Below are 18,797 nucleotides of genomic sequence, written 5' to 3'. Positions count from 1 at the left end.
GCAAATTCAGCATAACAACGTTGACTGTTGCAGCAAATTATGTTTCGGTCAAGTTTATTTTTCCTGCTCCACGCATTCAGAAGTGGCAACTTTCTGAATGAAGTTAAGTTTTTGCTACTAGTACTTAAGCTACTGATGAAAACTTACCCACAGCTAGGCAGTTTTGTACTCAAGTGTTGACAGCAGGGAGAGCACGGGAAGGGCTGGAAGCATGCCTAGTCCCAGCCAGGGCAGTGCATGTTGGAGTCCACTAGGACGGTTCCCACTCAAGGAGCCTGCTGAGTGCAGTCCAGCGAGTGTCTGCGTGGTTGGGGGCCTTCCTAAGTCTGTGGAAAGAGGCTTTTCCTATATCCACATGAATGCACCCTGCAGCCAATGGAGAGCAGGACTCAATGTTCTCCCAGTCCATAGCTAGTCAGTACTACTGCTGTCCTGGGACTCAGGCTAAGAAACAGAAGCTCGAATCAACATATTTTAAACATGATCTTCAGATTCTAAGTGCAATGACAGGTGAGACTGTTACTGAGATTGGTGTGGCAGGGCATGGGTAGAACAATCGGCCTCACCCTTGACTCATCTCCCACATTCCTTTTCAAGAACAGGTACCCATGTGCCAACCACTTCAATTCATACCCGAACCATGATTCTCTTCCTTTCTAACTCAGGTAACCAAGCTGCCTAAGCCCTGCCTGCTTCCTTATGGCCCTTTTCAGGTAACAGAAAATGGAAACTGACCACATGCCTCACATGGCCAAATGTCTGCCAAGAGTAGCAGAGTTTTTCTATTAAAAATTCTGTATGGGCCGGGCGCGGTGGCTCAAGCCTGTCATCCCAGCACTTTGGGAGGCCGAGGTGGGCGGATCATGAGGTCAGGAGATCGAGACCATCCTGGCTAACACGGTGAAACCCCGTCTCTACTAAAAAATACAAAAAATTAGCCGGGCGAGGTGGCGGCACCTGTAGTCCCAGCTACTCGGGAGGCTGAGGCGGGAGAATGGCGGGAACCCGGGAGGCAGAGCTTGCAGTGAGCTGAGATCGCGCCACTCACTCCAGCCTGGGCGACAGAGCGAGACTCCGTCTCAAAAAAAAAAAATTCTGTATGAAACATGTCAGACTGGGAGACAGGAATGCTTCTAGTTAATTGTTTTCTTTTAAACATTGTGCACAAGCTTATATTAACATAGAAAGCATATATATCTTATAAATCACAGAAGCTTTTTTTTAAGTAGTACTCCAGTTTATCAGTTCATTTCACACACATATTTAGGCAACAGAATGTATAAATCTACCACAACACAGAGGACACACTATCCAGAAAAGAATGAACAAAAAACAGGCTGTTGCAAAAATATTTAGTCCCTTTACACATATATTCAAACTTCATTAATGCAAAAAAAAATGTAGTGGTTATTAAATGTCTGGAAGAATCAGTATGTATGATTGAGATTGTTAATCTCTGAGTATAACACACATTGTTCATCTCAGAGTTGTTCTGTTTTAAAGCAGTGGTAGATGCTTTTCTTTAAATGTGCATTTTTTAGAAACTGGCCAAACCTTCAAAAGAAAAGTTTAACACCTCATGGTTCATATATGTACTAGCAGCGACGCCGGCCCAACAAGTTCTGGCGGCCTCATCCAGCACACAAGCCAGAGACTTCCAAAATAAGGTGGTACCCAGGTGGCCAGGGCCCTTGGCTGGTGGCCCTTCATGGGGCAGGGCAAGCTACACAGAACTGGGACCAACAGCACTCGCAGCATCACTAGGGAGGATTTCAGCAAGAAGCGTTTGTGTCAAGGACATAGGACCTGCCGGCCTGAGGCTGGAAATGCCCTTGGGGCTGAAGCCTTAGTGACTCCACCTCTCATCACTCGGCCTGTGTGAAGCTCTTGCTTTAAAAGATGCTTTGTAGAGTTTTTCCTGGGAGGCCGTGTGAGCGGAGGCCCAGTCACAGCTGAGCATTAGAACCACTGATGCAAGAATGCGTGAGGGTATTTCTGAATATGGATTTTTAAACTGGGATCACCAATAATGCAGCTCTATAAAAAGTGCAGCACAATAAAAGTGCATTTCCTCCAGCACTCTCCAGCGGCAGAGTGACTGAGGACTCCACAGACAGGACGCAGCAAGACGAGAGAATGAGACGGCTGCTACGAGGCGCCAGGCGGCCCAGCTGCACTCCTGACACCTCAGTAGCGTGAATACTGTAAAGCTTTCAGTTGTTAAGGCCACGAGTTTTCAGCTCTCATCTTTGAACCCTGTTAAGAAAGATTTCACCTTTTTAAAAGGGGTAGCTCACTAAAAATACAGCTTAGCTTACAAAGAAAAAAACACTTCAGGGCAAGAGGATCCTATTATCTTTATGAAAACACTGCACAGAAAAGTCCACAGCCACTTACCCTAGAGTAAAGTCAGCTCATTAGCCAGCTTCCTACACTGTGAGGCTCTGCCTCATCAGTCAGCCCAGCGGGAAGACTTCATGAATGCTCTGGGATGGACACCAAGCTACTGGAAGGGAAAACTGTTTTCCAAGTGTCCTTGTATGTTGCTAGCAGAATGGGGAGGGGGCTAATTCCTAATCACATTTACCACTTAGGCCAAATGGCCTGGTCTGATTAGTGAGACATCTAGTGAAATCGACCACAGTCTGACACACACACTGACAATCATATGGAATCATTTGAAATGGGATCTATCACACCATGGTCCTTAATTGTTCCAGTCTATTGCCGCAGGAAGACACCCGCCAGCTCCTGCTCTGGGTGGGGTCAGGCTGGTGAGCAGAGCAGCTGCTGGGGAGGTGACCAAGGATGTGGCCTGGGCCCTCCGGGGGGCTCACTAAGAGACCCCACCCAGAGTCAGTACATCAAAACAAATGTTGCAAACTCGCACAGGCTTGTTCAGATCAAACTTTATAATGGGAATCTCCTTGGTCGAGCATTTATGGCAAAGAAGACGTCCGCAGTGACGACTGTGGAAGCAAAGAGAGGAAGTATGAGAGGAGCCCTGACGACAGACTCTGCTTCCTGGCAAGTGAGGACAACTGCAGCAGGGCCTGGCAGACAAGGCGCCCGCGATGCTACTCTGGCAACTCTGCCAACTGCCAGCCAGGTTACCGTAATTCATGTAGAAGTTTTAGTCTATGAAAACAAAACTCTAGTCAATCATTATATTAAAGCAATACTGAAGGCAGCTTTTTTTTTTTTTTTTTTTTTTTGATCAAGAGCAGCTCGGGCCGGGCGCGGTGGCTCACGCCTGTCATCCCAGCACTTTGGGAGGCCGAGGCGGGCGCATCACTTGAGGGCAGGAGTTTCAAGACCAGCCTGGCCAACATGGTGAAACCCCGTCTCTACTGAAAATACCAAAATTAGCCGGGCGTGGTGGTGCATGCCTGAATCCCAGCTACTCAGGGCTGAGGAATGAGAATTGCTTGAACTCGGAAAGTGGCGACTGCAGTGAGCCGAGCTCACGCCACTGTACTCCAGCCTGGGTAACAGAGCAAGACTGTCTCAAAAGCAAAAAGAGAGCAGCTCAGCACTATCTTTTTTATCTCTTTTTTCTTTTTTGAGATGATGTCTCACTCTGTCGCCCATGCTGGAGTGCAGTGGCGTGATCTCGGCTCACTGCAACCTCCTGCCTCAGCCTCCCAAGCAACTGGGATTACAGGTGCCCGCCACAACCCCCAGCTAATTTTTGTATTTTTAGTAGAGATGGGGTTTTGCCATGTTGGCCGGCTGGTCTCAAACCCCTGACCTCAAGTGAGCTGCCCGCCTCTGCCTCGCAAAGTGAGCCACCGCACCTGGCCTATCTATCTCATTAGAATGGGAACAGCTCCTCAGTTCTCGGCCAAGCGCCCCATACTGAGGCCCACCATGAGGGCAGTGGCTCATCTCAGCTCTGCTGCAGGCAGCAGGTCAGGGAGGACAGCACAGGCCTGGCAGGCTGCCTGGGAACTGTGCACCTTCAGCTTCTAGCAGGAACACCACCAGTCTGCAGGCTCCCTGCCTTCCCTACATCTCTCTTCCTCAGTAAGATCCTTGGGTGTGCTCATCTCATCCCTCCATTTGGTCAAGTTTTGCCCATGAATGTGCAGGACCCAGGCAAGTTCATGGCCTATCCTGGAGAAGAGGGAAGCAATGACGTCAGTGGAAGTCCCCTCACTCCTTTGACAGTGACGCTGGGGTCTTACCAGTGATGTTTGCGAGTTGTGACTCCAAACTTGGCAGTGCACTCATAGCAGTAGGAGCCGTCGCACCACGGAGGCTCCTTGGACAGCATATCTGTGACACAAAGGGGAGAGGACTAGTCCCGTCAAACAGCAACTGCGCCAGGCAAGCCCCAGGGCTTAGAGGGAGCAGGGAAACAGACCAGTAAGTGCGGCCACCCACTGCCACATGACATAGGTGACGAAGGAGCAACAGGTTCTAAGTGGCTCAGGGCCAGCTTCCCGGAGGAGACTGGAGGATCAGCCCTTGCCCGGGAGACTTGGGGAGAAGAAAACAGTGGTCAACGAGGTGAACCAGCGATGATGTCTGTGGGGGAAACACATAGTCAGGGATGACTGGGACAGAAGGCACGGTAGGGAGGGAACAGAAACCACATAGCTAGAAAAACTGGCCAGGGGAACAGAAGATGGGACTAAGACAAGAGACATTGAGGCGGCAGAATCTGTAAGACTTAGTGACTGAACACAAGTGTGGGACGTGAGAGGGAGCAGGCAGAAGACACAGGTGATTTCCAGGCTTCTGGAGAGAGTGCCTGAGTCTGCAGTGGGGCTACGGGCAGAGCAACCTACGAGAAAGAACCAAGTTTTCACATGTAGGTTAGGAGTTACCAGTGCAGACAGGAAGGACCGTCACTTGGATTTACTGGCTGAACTGTCACTCTATGCCCGGCACTGACCACTCTACACAGAGAGCTCCACTGAGCTCACGGGGAGGGAGCAGCATGCGAATCTGTCAGTTCCTGCTGAGTACTGGGATGTGTGTGTGTCGCCGGCCCTGTGCTGGGCACCAGAGCTGAGCTTTTAAAAGGCTAAGTGCATGGCAGAGGGAAGTGGCAGCGGACCAGGTGTCACAAACGCTGCCCTTCAACCTAGCTCTGCCACAGAGCAGCTGTGCCCCCGGGCAGGTCCTGTGCTTCGCCATCACATGGCTACCAGGGGTGTCTGAGCTTGTTTTCCTGCCTGTCTCTCCCCACTGTGAGTGATGACACAGCACAGGCACTCGAGGCATTCTGATTCTGTCACCTCCGCAGGAAGAGTAAAGATTCACAAATAGGAAATCAAGAGGGACGCACGGCTTCAAACAAAAGGGACACAGGGGAGGGAGAGCTGACAGGGGCTGGAGCCGTGGGCCATTCTGAAGGTTCTAGAGAATCTGAATCAGTCTCAAGAGGACAGGTGTGCAGGTAAGTGGCCAGGAGACACAGGAAGGGGGCCTGCTGGGCGTTTCCAGAAGGTTGTGGGATGTGGGAAGTGAACAAGGGGGAGTGCTGTGAAAAGACTGTTCACAGTGACCTTCCCAACACTGCTCACAAGTCCTTCACTTATTCAGAGAGACAGTCGCAGCTACTGCCTGGAAACGAGCAGTGCCGATCTTAAGGCACCGTGAGATTGAAAGATCGCCTACACAGGCCGGGCGCGGTGGCTCAAGCCTGTAATCCCAGCACTTTGGGAGGCCGAGACGGGCGGATCACGAGGTCAGGAGATCGAGACCATCCTGGCTAACACGGTGAAACCCCGTCTCTACTAAAAATACAAAAAAAAAAAAAAAACTAGCCGGGCGAGATGGCGGGCGCCTGTAGTCCCAGCTACTCGGGAGGCTGAGGCAGGAGAATGGCGTAAACCCGGGAGGCGGAGCTTGCAGTGAGCTGAGATCCGGCCACTGCACTCCAGTCGGGCGACAGAGCGAGACTCCGCCTCAAAAAAAAAAAAAAAAAAAAAAAGAAAGAAAGATCGCCTACACAATACACCGCGATTGTAACACTGAGACGCTGCTTGCACTGTAAGAGCAGAAAGCAGGCCACTCACCTAAAAGTCTAAACAGAAGTTGCTTGGTGGCGACCTGGTAGTTGAAAATGTTGACTCCCTGGTTGTTATTCACCCCGAGGCGAGCCCCCGACCGGACGATGGCGCGGCACAAGTTGGCATTCCCTTTCATGTATGCCAAGAGCAGCACTGGAAAACAAAAGCACGCACAGGGCTCCTTCCCACCCGGCCCAGCTGCACCCGTACACGGAGGGCGGAAGAGAGCCGAGGGCAGAACAGACTGCTGGCAGGACATCTGTTCACGGAGTCCCCACAGACACACAGGGGCCCCGAGGCTCTGGAGAGACCTCTGTGGACAACCTGTAGCATCTTCCAATAAAGGATGTGGCCACGAGCCAAAGAAGTCTAGAGCAGCTGCGGTTTCCGAGACGCAGTCTTTCCCACGTGGAGCTTGGGCTGCAAGAGAGCTAAGGTCGTGCAGGTGGTGAGGGGTTCACCGCGGAGGGAGTCATTACTGTGGTCTCAGGTGCCTTCCTCTGGCCTGAAACACTGGTTTCTCCACAAAGGACAAAGCTCTTTTCACCCAATGTAACTAAATCTAAACCTATGAGTTGTGTACACATGGAGAAGAAAAATCAGTATTCGGAGCATGTTCCAGAAAGTTCTTCCACCCCATGGAGCCCGTAAGAACCCAGACTCTGGCCAGGCCAACCTGCTGGCCTTCCCTACAAACAATTACAGCTCACTGCGGCTCCCCTTTGCTGCCCTTTCCCAGACGGTGGGTTTACTGGGTTCCTTAGGTTCGACTCTGAAAATTATACAATAACATAAGGGTTATTCTTCCCACTGTCAAATGAGGAAGCAGGCCTATGAGGAAGGATGCACCCGGTCACCTTGCTAGAATGCGACAGGGCTAGGACAGGGCTAGGCATCTGCACCCAGGTCTCTGTAAACCGGGGGCCTAGACACGGAGCCTCTCCCTGCTGCCTGTTCCTGTTTACCTGCTCCCGGGCAAGGTGTGCTGAGTATGTGCTGCTCACTCCACTCCCCGGGCCTGACTCCTCTGAAGCTTAAACAACAATGCTCACGTAGCAAGGCCACCAGCTCCTCTCAAGACCAAGAGAAAATGGTGAGAAAAGATGCGGTCCCATGTTAAGGTTCAGACAACCCCATGGTGACTCCATTTCTGCCAAGACCACAGAGGCTCTCTCTAGAACGGGTGAGTGAATGGGAATGCAGCAGCCACACAGCTGCGCGGAGGGCTGTGGGCGGGGATGACATCTGGTTTTGTTTCATGGGGTTACTTTTCCTTACCCGAAAAACAGGGACACACCTATGTGCACTGCTTCCCTTATGGGGCTGCCGCGAGTCCTTGGCAAGAAAACGAACGCAAGAATCATCAGAAAAGCTAGGACACACGGATGACCAGTGACCACGGGGACCCAGAGCAGCCGGGAGAGGCCTGGAGCCTCTGCATAAGAAGGCACCCTGTGTTTCTGGGCAGTCTGCCACTTGCTCAAAGCATGCCAACACATACTTGAGGGCATCTCTTCCTTTTGAAGATCCTGTGAGATGCTTATACTTTCTTTCTCTGCTAGAATTTGGGAGCTTGGGTAGGGCCCTATTTGACTGGACAAGAGGCAAATGAGGGAAAGAAAAACAGGTGAGCAGGCCTGTTTGGAGAAGGGTATGGATGGTTTCAGAGCGCTCGATGCACTTGAGATGTGACGGTGTCTAAAATCAGACTCCCCAGACTCCGAGATGTCACAGTGACTACAACCAGGCACCCCAGACTCCATGAGATGTGACGGTGACTAAAACCAGACACCCCAGACGCCACGACAGGGCTCTGTGACTCACACTCAGAGGGCCCAACACAACTGTTCTGCGCGCTGAATGCTCTCAGATAACGATGTGTGCCTGGGCTCCTGCTTTTCCAGGAAGCAGGCTGCGGCCTTGCTACATACCCGTGCTGCCGTCTGCGTCTGGCTTGTCCAGAGGATACTCCGGCATGCATTCTAAGAAGAGGTCAAAGATGGCCGCCGCGTTCTCCTTGCCATATTGTCCCAAAATGTGCAGTGGTGACTGGCCTCTGATACAACAAGTTGGAAAAGTTAGGAATGTATCTGCCTTGGCCATCACACACAAAATAAATAGAATTTTCTGAACTCTGTGACGGTGGATACATCTAAAAGACATGCTGAGTGTACTGGGTTCCTTAAATGTCACTCTGAAAATCATACAGTAAGATGAGGGTTATTCTTCCCACTATGACGCGAGGAGGCAGGCCTATGTGGGAAGCCCTGGTTCCGTTTCATGGGGTTACGTTTCCTTACCCGAAAAACAGGTAGGGAAAAGGAGGTTCTAGATAGTTTTTCTTTTTCTTATTTTGTATTTTACTGTAACCTAAGTGCATGCATAACAACATTTTTTTTTTTTTTTTTTTTTGAGACGGAGTCTCGCTCTGTCGCCCAGGCTGGAGTGCAGTGGCCGGATCTCAGCTCACTGCAAGCTCCGCCTCCCGTGTTCACGCCATTCTCCTGCCTCAGCCTCCCGAGTAGCTGGGACTACAGGCGCCCGCCACCTCGCCCGGCTAGTTTTTTGTGTTTTTTAGTAGAGACGGGGTTTCACTGTGTTAGCCAGGATAGTCTCGATCTCCTGACCTCGTGATCTGCCCGCCTTGGCCTCCCAAAGTGCTAGGATTACAGGCATGAGCCACCGCACCCAGCCAAAAGTTTTTTTAAGAAGCATTTTTTATTAAAACAAAATACCAGTACCAAAAGTACCAAAATAAAGTACCCGAAGCTGGTGAGGGGCCCTAGTGGCCAATTTTGCAGCCCCTCCCTGGGGCTGATGGGAGGCACCAGCAACCAGCAGCTCTGAGCAGCAGGCGCCATGGGCCCCGCGCGGGCCCCGCACACTCACCTGAGATTAAAGGCTTCGGCGTCCACTGTGCACTCTGTCAGGAGAACCCGGATGTTGTTGAGCCGGCCGTGCATGACAGCAAGATGAAGAGCTGGGAAGTAAATCCTCTTACTGTGCAAGCCTAGAAGCACAGGCAGAAAACTCCCCACTCCCCTCACCCGCACAGACCTCTCTGTAAATGGGACCTGGCCACAGCAGCAACCGGCCACGCACAGAGCCACCCTTTCTGGTCTTCATCACCCTCAAGGATGCGTCACAAATGCAATCTCACGCCTGCTCTGTGCTGTGCTTTCTGCTTCAGCAGTTACCCAAAGGTGAGATTTAATAGTTTCCCAAGGAGGCAGTGCAGGCTTCCAGGGCTCCTGCTCAGATGAGGAGGCTGCCCAAGGCCTGGGCAGTCGCAGGCTGGATGCCCTACCCAGAGCACTTCCTGTCACAGCTTTCTCCTATAAAAGCCAACCTTCCCAGTTGGAGCAGACCCAAGGGTGCACTGCACCCCCACCCCTAGAATGGAGGGATCGTTCAAGGTACTAAGGAATGACTGGGAGTTACCATTGTTTCCATTCTCATCCACGGCAGCAAAGTCCACGCCATTCTCTAGGAGGACTGAGCAGATGGTGGGCAGGTCCTGCTGGGCAGCAAGATGAAGGGCAGTCTGGCGATGCTTGGTTAATTCATTCACTTTGGCTCCTGCAAGAAGCTGTTGAAGTTCATTACACGAACAGTCAGTCTCGCTGCCACCATCAAGATCCCTCTTATGGGGGCCAAGTCTGCTTGTCTTCTGACACCCACAGAGGCTGATGGCCTGCCCTGCTGACAGAGCTGGGAGCATAAGGGCTTCACACATACTCCTGCTGAAGCAGAAACCAGCAAAACCTGTGCCAAGGGCAAACTGGCAATTACCTATCAAAATGTTAACCAGCCATTCCCTGGAACACAGAAACGCCACTTCTAAGGCTTTCATGTACAAAAGCTGTGTAAGACTGCAGTGATGGTCACTGTACTATATCAGGGTGTCTACTGCTCGTAATAGGAAAGCCTGATGGCAAAGGGGTTTGGTTGTAAAAATTGTAATAGATACAAACAATAGAGTCAGATGATAAATATTTATCGATTAACATGGAAAGATGTGGATGACAAGTATGTTTACAAAGCCCTGCAATTTAGAAGATAGTCCGATTCCATCGGGGGAAGGCAGAGCTGTGTACACACAAGTGTGCACGCACACAGGCACCTGGGAGGTGCTTCAAAGCATCAACGCCATACTCGGAAGAGCTGGGGGCAAAGGGAGACACTGTTTCATCTCCTTACATGCTCTGAGGTTTTCCACACTGAGTGTGTACTAGTTCACTACTGTTTTCTACTTATTATTTCTTCAGACAGCAACTTGCTGTGTCACCCAGGCTGGAGTGCAGGGGTACCATCATAGCTCATTGCAGCCTTGAAAGCCTGAGCTAGGCCGGGCGCGGTGGCTCAAGCCTGTCATCCCAGCACTTTGGGAGGCCGAGACGGGCGGATCACGAGGTCAGGAGATTGAGACCATCCTGGCTAACACGGTGAAACCCTGTCTCTACTAAAAAATACAAAAAACTAGCCGGGCGAGGTGGCGGCGCCTGTAGTCCCAGCTACTCCGGAGACTGAGGCAGGAGAATGGCGTAAACCCCGGAGGCGGAGCTTGCAGTGAGCTGAGATCCGGCCACTGTACTCCAGCCTGGGCGACAGAGAGAGACTCTGTCTCAAAAAAAAAAAAAAAGGGGGTACACAAAGAATTACAGAATCAAAACAGCAGGTGGGACCTTTACATGATGCCCTATTCATTTAGTATTTGAAGTTCATCATCCTCTTTCTGACAAAGTTTAAAAAACAGTTGCTGTGGTCTGTAGTCAGAACCAATTTGCCACTCCTGAGGTGAAAGGCCACCCCGGTTCCTCCGCATGCACAGGCACTGCCTCTGGGAAAATCTAGGCGCTGGTTAGCTGCTCTGTTAGGACCCTGACTTCTAAATCCCAGCCTCCCCAGAACTCTGGGCGCCCAGTCTCATCACTGATGGGTACGACATACGAGTGGATATGGGACTCTCCATACAGGCCGTCTCACAGACGCGTATTCGTGGGCCCTGGTGCTATGTTAGGGATCATCACTGGCCCCACAGCTAGTTAACTGGGAGAAGAGAGGTAGGGAAGGGGTTTCAGTATAACAGGTTCAAACAGGATGCAGCATCAATTCAAAGAGAAAGGAGCACGTGGACACTGGAAAACCCGCTGTTTCTAGTGTTTCTGGGCGCTCCTATCATCTGTCATGCTGGGCCCCAGGAAGGCAGGAACCTTGGTCAGGGACAGTAGACCTCCTTCCGCCCTACAGAGGCATCAAGACTGATGATCACGAGGCTGATTCCCTACGACTTTGGGACCCAGCTCCGCCTCCTTGGCTGCTTCTCCCACATCCAGTCTGTTCCCGGCATCATCGGATCCACCTCTCCTCATTCCTCAGTTCCCACTCACGGCCACAGCCTCCCCACAGTCTAGTAACCGGTGAGCCCCCTACACCTGCGTGTCTCACTCACAAGGCGCCTCCTTCAAATGCTGCCTCAGCTCAAACACAATCAAGTCACAAGGCTTCTCTAAAAAGTACTCTTTAGAAACAGTTACACCAAGGCAGCAAAGGCTGCTCAGGTGCCCTGGCGGCCAGTTCCGCAGCCTGCGTCGAGGGCTGAGGGAGGGACCAGCGACAGCCGGCTCTGAGGAGCAGACCAGATGGGGAGGCCCTGGCTCAGCTCTGGCCTTGTTCTCTCAGCTCAGACACTTACAGTGGTTTCTCCGCTGCTAAAACATACTGGCTGCTCACAGTTCTCGGTCTGAAATGTGACACCCACGTTCTGTTTTCTGCCTGCCTCTCTAACCACAGCTCTTTCAACTCTCCTACAACTTCTACCAAATTTTCCTACATAAAACACGCCACATGCACTTCCGGATCTCCGCATCTTTGCTGAGACCCTTCCCTGCCTGGGTGGTATTATGTTATACTGGAAAAAGCAGGCTTTGGAGTCCAGTGCCAAGGCTAAAATCCAACACTATTAGCTTAGATAGCCTTAGGGGGTAAAATTCTTTCTTGGCCTAAATTTTCTCCTTCGTAAAATGTAAAACATTTCTTATACCCCTCTGTGGTTTTGAAAATTAAGAGACAGCTCACTTTAAAGTCCCAGTGGAATGCCTGACAGAGAACAGAAGCAGGTCTCCGCTTCCTCTGCGCTCCCGTCCTGCCTCTGCCGTCGAAGCCCTGCTTTGTGGCAGGGCCCCATGTAGCATCTGGCAGCCCACGCAGCCCAACAGGGCGCTCAGGACACGCAGCCCTTGACACCATCTTCCTGAGTGCACCGGCCTCGCTCCCCAGATTCACACTGGCCTTTCACAACACCGGGCAAAGCACCTGTGATGAGATTCCGCACAAGCTCTACACTCTGCTTTGACAACGTATTATTACACGCGGTATTTCTGTGTCACTTACCAAATTGCGGACAATCATTTCTGAGCCTGCTTGGACAGCGAGGTGCAGGGGGGTCAACTTGGAGGCATCCTGGACTCTTGAATTTACATTAGCGTGGACACTTATCAAGAACAGCACACTTTCAATATCAGAATTCTGAACTGCCACATGAAGGAAATTCCGGCCCTTGTTATCCACCTACAGCAACAAGTGCAAAGCAAAAGATTAGTTCCCTTTTAAGAGTACCTCCTGAGCTTCATCTGCAAGCTAAACTGACCACTGGAGAGGTCATGATGGAGACCTTCCCTCAGTCTTAGGAAACCCCCTCCCAAGAATGAACACGAAACTCCATCCCCCAACCCCACGCACAGACCCGCTCTACACATCTGTGCACAGAACCAGATGTGCATAGCCGCACCCACACGGTCAGGGGAAGGGAGCCACAGAACCAGGTGTGCACAGCCGCACCCACACGGTCAGGGGAAGGGAGCCACAGAGCCAGGTGTGCATAGCCGCACCCACACGGTCAGAGGAAGGGAGCTGCTGCAGTAACACACGCTGCCCTGGCAGCCTCCTGTAGTAGGAACTGGATGTGGAAAACCAAGAAAAGACAATCTGAAGGATAGGGAAATGAAAGCACCAAGACATCAGGATACTCACGGAGAGGCAGAGATGGAGACAAGCCTTGGAAGTCTCTTTGCTTTGGCTAAAACAAGCACCCAGCATCCTAATGCCCCAGCTGCACTGCCAGCCTGACCCGAGCAGTCAAACAAAGGCTTCAGAAATGTGGAGACAGTTTCCTCTTTTACTGAGCTACAAGACTATACACAATGCGGGAGGGAGCCAACAGCAAGTCACAGGCTTTACTCCACTGATGGAAAGCCAAGAGAGCTCAACGAAATCAAACCACATCGTAGACTGGAGTTCCCAGAGCTGTCTTAGCATGCGTGTGGAGGCGGCAGTGAGCAAGACCCCAGTGCTGCACACACGGCACACCGCTTCACAGGCCCACACAGCCACAGCACATGCCAGTCCCGTAAGCAGTGGATCTGCAAAGCGCTGTGATCAACAGTCCAGTTTCACACTGGAGAGAAGAAACAGGAGAGGCCATTTCACACCACCTGAGAAAATGTGAGGTCCGCACCTACACCATCCAGTCACACTTGTGACAATGCTGCAGACAGGTGGCGTACAGAAGCCTAAGACACCAAGCAGTCATCTCCACCCACGTGAGGGTTTCACTTCATCCGGGTCCCAAGTGTGCATCTCCCCTTCATGAACGGCTATTTCTTTTTTTTCTTTTTTTTTTTTTTTTTTTAGGCAGAGTCTCGCTCTGTTGCCCGGACTGGAGTGCAGTGGCCAGATCTCAGCTCACTGCAAGCTCTGCCTCCCGGGTTTACGCCATTCTCCTGCCTCAGCCTCCCGAGTAGCTGGGACTACAGGCGCTGGCCACCTCGCCCGGCTAGTTTTTGTATTTTTAGTAGAGACGGGGTTTCACCGTGTTAGCCGGGATGGTCTCGATCTCCTGACCTCGTGATCCGCCCGTCTCGGCCTCCCAAAGTGCTGGGATTACAGGCTTGAGCCACCGCGCCCGGCCATGAACGGCTATTTCTAAATGCTGCCAGTATTCTAGGTGCTGGCTGGAGAGTCAGGTTCCCGCAGGACTGCCCTGACAAACCCCTCCCCACTCCTACTCAGACCAGTTGTTACTGCCATTTCCCACCCAGTTGGTGGCTGCAGATCAACAGTTCACTATCCAGATTTAGCAGCTGGTAAAGAACCACAAAGAACAAGGACAGCTAAGCCTGCTGAGTAACTGAACTCCTCCAAAACACTCAGGAAGTTGCCTCAACATCACAATGCAAGCTCTTTAAAAGACACTCCTTACTAGGACAGTTAACCAACCTAGCAAAAGCAAAGAATGAGCTCAGCTATACATGCCACAGACTTCCTACGATGCAGCCCACTGCCTCCGCTTCCGTCTCCGCCTGGCATTGTCAGGCGCTGACATACAGGCAGAGGAGCCAGATCTCCTCCTGCACTGATGGGACATCTCAGCAGCCACATTCTAGGACAGGGAGGACAATTTCCAACCCAAGTCCTTTCCAGGAAGAGCCATGTTTAGTTGGTGACATCTGTCTAGTCTCCAGGTTCCACGGTGCCCAGGGACAGTGTGGAGAATGCTGGGTGTTCCTCACTCACCTGCTCAGCAGCCCCGGACTCTCGTTTGAGGATGGCCTCAGCTGACTTGTTGTTCTTGAAAGTCATGGCACAGGCAAACGGGGTCAGCCCTTGTCTGTCTCGTACGTTCAAATGGATATCGGGGTGAGAAACCAACAGCTGAATGATGATGCCGTGTTGGCTGCTGATGGCCACGTGGATGGGGGTTCTTCCTTCTGCATCCTATGGAACAAGGCACAGAATTTAATGTTCAACTGCAAGATAAAACTCAGGAAAAATATGAAGGGGTATAACTTTTAAATCAAATTTCAGTTAGGAGACTCGATCAATACTCCCACCCTGTGTTTGACTCAGCTTTTAAAGAGGCCAAAGAGAAATGACTGAAAGTCACTTCCTGTTACACCACGTTCCGGCGACCCAGTGGTGACCGTGGACCCGGCACACACATGTTTCAGATCTGCAGCGAGTCTCCACTCTAAGCCACCACTCCTTATCTGGCTACAGGGCCTTGGATATCAATCTGCACAGGCTCGAATGTTGAAAAGCATCAAAGGGCGTGACTCAGGGGTGCTCAAGTGAGCTACCAGGATGTTTTCCTAAATACGATATGCAACTGGGGACTAAACTCTCAGTGGAAATCTGTGACTAAGGGGGAACAGGAGGCAAAGAGAAAGAGCTAAAACAAATCTTCCTCCTGCTGTAGTAAGGACAAAGGCACAGAGAAGCACAGTCAGCCTGAAATCATGAACATTGCAAGGGAGGCCGTGTGTTCATGAAGAAGCAGCGCCTGGAACTGGGGACTGTGCAAGGTCCTTTGCCATAGGAGGAGGTTTCCCTCATGCTGGAGCTACATCTATCTCCCTGGAAAACAGAAACGACATACCTGTGCATTCACGTTGGCACCAAACTCCAGAAGACACTGTACCGTCTCTTCCAGCCCCCAAGAGGCTGCCAAATGCAAAGGGGTCTGCCCATCTCTAGCCTCTTCCTCTCCTTCTCCGTTAGTGCCTGGTTGTCTGGGACTATTCAAGTCACAGCCACTGAAGGGAATGGGGAAATGTAAAAAACGCCGCGCGTGGACCTGGCCTACAGGCATGCTGACCACAAATGTAGAGCAGCAGCCTCATCCAACCCAACAGCGCCTCCTGTGGCCAGGTCTGCTGTCCTTAGGCCCCAGCTTCAAATACCAGAGTCGGGGTTCCACTCCCATAAATTCTTCTGTGACTGGTCTTGGGGGTGGGCAGCCCAGGCATCAGAATTGTTAGAAACTCCCCAGGGGGATATGCATACATTTAAAGTCTGAGAACAAGCTGGACGCAGTGGCTCATGCCTCTAATCCCACACTTTGGGAGGCCGAGGCGGGTGGATCAACTCAGGTCAGGAGTTCACGTCCAGCCTGGCCAACATGACGAAACCCCCTCTCTACTAAAAACATAAAAATTAGCCGGGCGTGGTGGTGCACGCCTGTCATCCCAGCTATGCAGGAAGCTGAGGCAGGAGAATTACTTGAACCCAGGAGGCGGAGGTGGCAGTGAACTGAGATCGCGCCACTGTACTCCAGCCTGGGTAACAGAGCGGGACTCCATCTCAAAAATAAAAATAGAAAATACAAAAAGAAAGTTTGAAAACCATAAAGTTTGAGCCAGGCGTGGTGGCTCACGCCTGTAATCCCAATACTTTGGGAGGCTGAAGCAAGTGGATCACGAGGTCAGGAGATTCAGACCATCCTGGCTAACACAGTGAAACCCCGTCTCTACTAAAAATATTAAAAAAAAATTAGCCAGGCTGGTGGCGGGCGCCTGTAGTCCCAGCGCTGAGGGAGGAGAATGGCGTGAACCTGGGAGGCGGAGTGTGCAGTACCCAAGATGGCGCCACTGCACTCCAGCCTGGGTGACAAAGCGAGACTCTTGTCCCAAAAAAAAAAAAAGAAAGAAAACCATAAAGTTTGAAAACCACTGCTGTCAAGGCTTCCTGAATTAGCTTGGCTCCCACACATCCCACACACCGAGGGGCCACAGAGCCTGTTAGGACTCACACACTGTGGTGGGGTCCTGCAGAGACCATCTGGTCTCCCCAGCCGTAGCCTCCTGCTTCACAGTCTGAACTGGTCTGCCATGACTACAGGAGCTCAGGCAGCTCCCAAAGCAGGACGTTGACTTAAGCTTTCAGCTTCTTTGACCCAGGCCTGTGAGCTCTTCCTGTCACAAGTGAGCCTGGCTCCTGGCTGACTTGACATGACAGAACAGTGACTCTCTGATAACCTTAACTGCGAAAGTCAAGCCGGCTACTGGTATACCAAGACTGTAGATGGATTTAAAAAGGAAAGAGCCAGTTTGCAACAAGCGCACTAAAAACGTTTGGAGAGATACTGGGGACTCTCAGACCTGCGAATAAGAAAGCAGGCGGTGGGCTCGTTGTTTTCATCAATGGCTCTGTGCAGGAGCGTCTGAAGGCATCCACCAGGTCCTGGACCCCAGCATGTGGCATCACAGCCATGTCTGACCTGCAGAAAAACATAGTTATTCACAAACACGGCTGAGCAAAGGCAAACGTTTTATTATCAAGTCTGAGCTCTATGTATAGCATTAAATCCATTTTCGGATAAGATACGGTTAATTAAATGATAATTACTTTAATCTGTATCACTCATTAGTTTTACAAACACGAATTAAAATTTGCTGTGTGCAAGTTCTTGCTCTAGGTCCTGTGGGACAGACTTGGGACGTATCAACAAGTTATGCTGAATTGGTGTCCCTTAGAGCTGAGTTCTAGAAGGGACAGAAAACACAAAGTGTCTGTGTACACCAACCGGTCCTCAGTAACACACCTGTAATTAACAGGTAAGCTCAACAACTAGCTAAAACCTCCAGGTGCATAACGTCTTCATCTCACACAGCAGGCCCTTCGGAGAGCTGAACCAGAACGTGCAGGTTTGCCTCCACTTTTGGGGCCTGTCTTGCAAACAAGGGTGATAAACCTAAGACTGAGGAAATGATCACTATGGTGATAATAAGGACACCCCACAGCAAATCAGCCAAGCCCAGGAGAGGGCTCCTGAGGAAATGCCGCCATTCTCTCGCTTCTTGGTGGTTTTCTTGGTGAAGATAACCTAAAAACAAAAGTGTTGGCCGAGACCACGTTGAACTGCAAGTTTCTTTTTTTTTTTTTTTTTTTTTTTTTTTTTTTTGAGACGGAGTCTCGCTCTGTCGCCCGGGCTGGAGTGCAGTGGCCGGATCCTGGCTCACTGCAAGCTCCGTCTCCCGGGTTCACGCCATTCTCCTGCCTCAGCCTCCCGGGTAGCTGGGACTACAGGCGCCCGCCACCTCGCCCGGCTAGTTTTTGTATTTTTTAGTAGAGACGGGGTTTCACCGTGTTAGCCAGGATGGTCTCGATCTCCTGACCTTGTGATCCGCCCGTCTCGGCCTCCCAAAGTGCTGGGATTACAGGCTTGAGCCACCGCGCCCGGCCTGAACTGCAAGTTTCTTTCACGTGACTTGCGACTGCTTGTCCTTGTCCCACTATGTCACTTGGCAGATCTCCTGCTCCTGTGACAGCCACGCAGGCACCAGCTCCGCCCCGACACAATGTCTCCCCATCTGTAAACAGAGGCTAAGGCTGTGCTTGTCTCACCAGAGTGGACGCGATGTCCTCCAGACTGTTTGCCAGGGCCAGCCACAGCGGGGGGTTCCCCTTCTCGTCGGGCACAGACATGTCCGCTCCTCGGGTGCATATGGCATCGACCACGAGTGGAAGCTGGTTTCTGATGGCCAGCTGGAGGGCCGTCTCCCCGTCCCGAGTCCTGCTAGGACAGGCACACCCAAACCAACATTTGTAGTTGAGGCCAAAGCACAGAAGGTGCCCTTCCGGGCATTCCAGAGCCCACAATCTTCCGTCGCCCTGATCACATTCACTCACCGTCATGAAATATTTTCTCAGGGAAATTAAATGTGAAAACAGTGTCTATTCAATCTGCCTTTTTAGAACACATAACCATGTCATCTTATTGCCTCTCGAAGATAACATCCCAGCGTGTTGAATTCTTAGAGAACGACAGTCACTTTTCAGAGCATTTTAATACAATGCCACCCAAGAACCCAGCTGACAACCCTTCCTTCCCCCGCTCAGTCATTCAGAGTCACTGGAGATCCCCAGGTGAGTTCTTTTGAAAATACAACCACAATAACAACTGGACTCCATGTGTTTTTCCCCCTCAAGCCTTAC

General features: G+C 51.3%; 1 protein-coding gene across 6 annotated transcripts in view; it reads right to left on the bottom strand.

Annotated features, from left to right (window-relative positions):
* Window positions 1–1,215: 1,215 nt before the first annotated feature.
* ANKFY1 (ankyrin repeat and FYVE domain containing 1) overlaps window positions 1,216–18,797 on the bottom strand; it is a 102,413-nt gene continuing 84,831 nt past the window's right edge. For 2 of the 6 annotated variants that reach the window (XM_033185038.1, XM_033185042.1), the window contains 11 exons: window positions 18,207–18,378; window positions 16,961–17,079; window positions 15,460–15,616; window positions 14,598–14,798; window positions 12,417–12,593; window positions 9,465–9,612; window positions 8,913–9,003; window positions 7,955–8,079; window positions 6,030–6,176; window positions 4,188–4,278; window positions 1,216–2,969 (listed from right to left, as the gene is read on the bottom strand). In XM_033185038.1, coding sequence (XP_033040929.1) covers window positions 2,837–2,969; window positions 4,188–4,278; window positions 6,030–6,176; window positions 7,955–8,079; window positions 8,913–9,003; window positions 9,465–9,612; window positions 12,417–12,593; window positions 14,598–14,798; window positions 15,460–15,616; window positions 16,961–17,079; window positions 18,207–18,378 — 1,561 coding nt within the window. In that variant the 3' untranslated portion in view covers window positions 1,216–2,836. Of the gene's footprint in view, window positions 2,970–4,187; window positions 4,279–5,506; window positions 5,625–5,958; window positions 6,177–7,954; window positions 8,080–8,912; window positions 9,004–9,464; window positions 9,613–12,416; window positions 12,594–14,597; window positions 14,799–15,459; window positions 15,617–16,960; window positions 17,080–18,206; window positions 18,379–18,797 lie in introns of those variants that run through there. The other 4 variants (XR_004430888.1, XM_033185040.1, XM_033185039.1 and 1 more) reach the window with 4 other exon arrangements.

Source organism: Trachypithecus francoisi, unplaced genomic scaffold, assembly GCF_009764315.1.
Source record: "Trachypithecus francoisi isolate TF-2019V2 unplaced genomic scaffold, Tfra_2.0 Lachesis_group20, whole genome shotgun sequence".
Classification (NCBI taxonomy): Eukaryota; Metazoa; Chordata; class Mammalia; order Primates; family Cercopithecidae; genus Trachypithecus; species Trachypithecus francoisi.
This window is presented reverse-complemented; position numbering and strand designations above follow the sequence as displayed.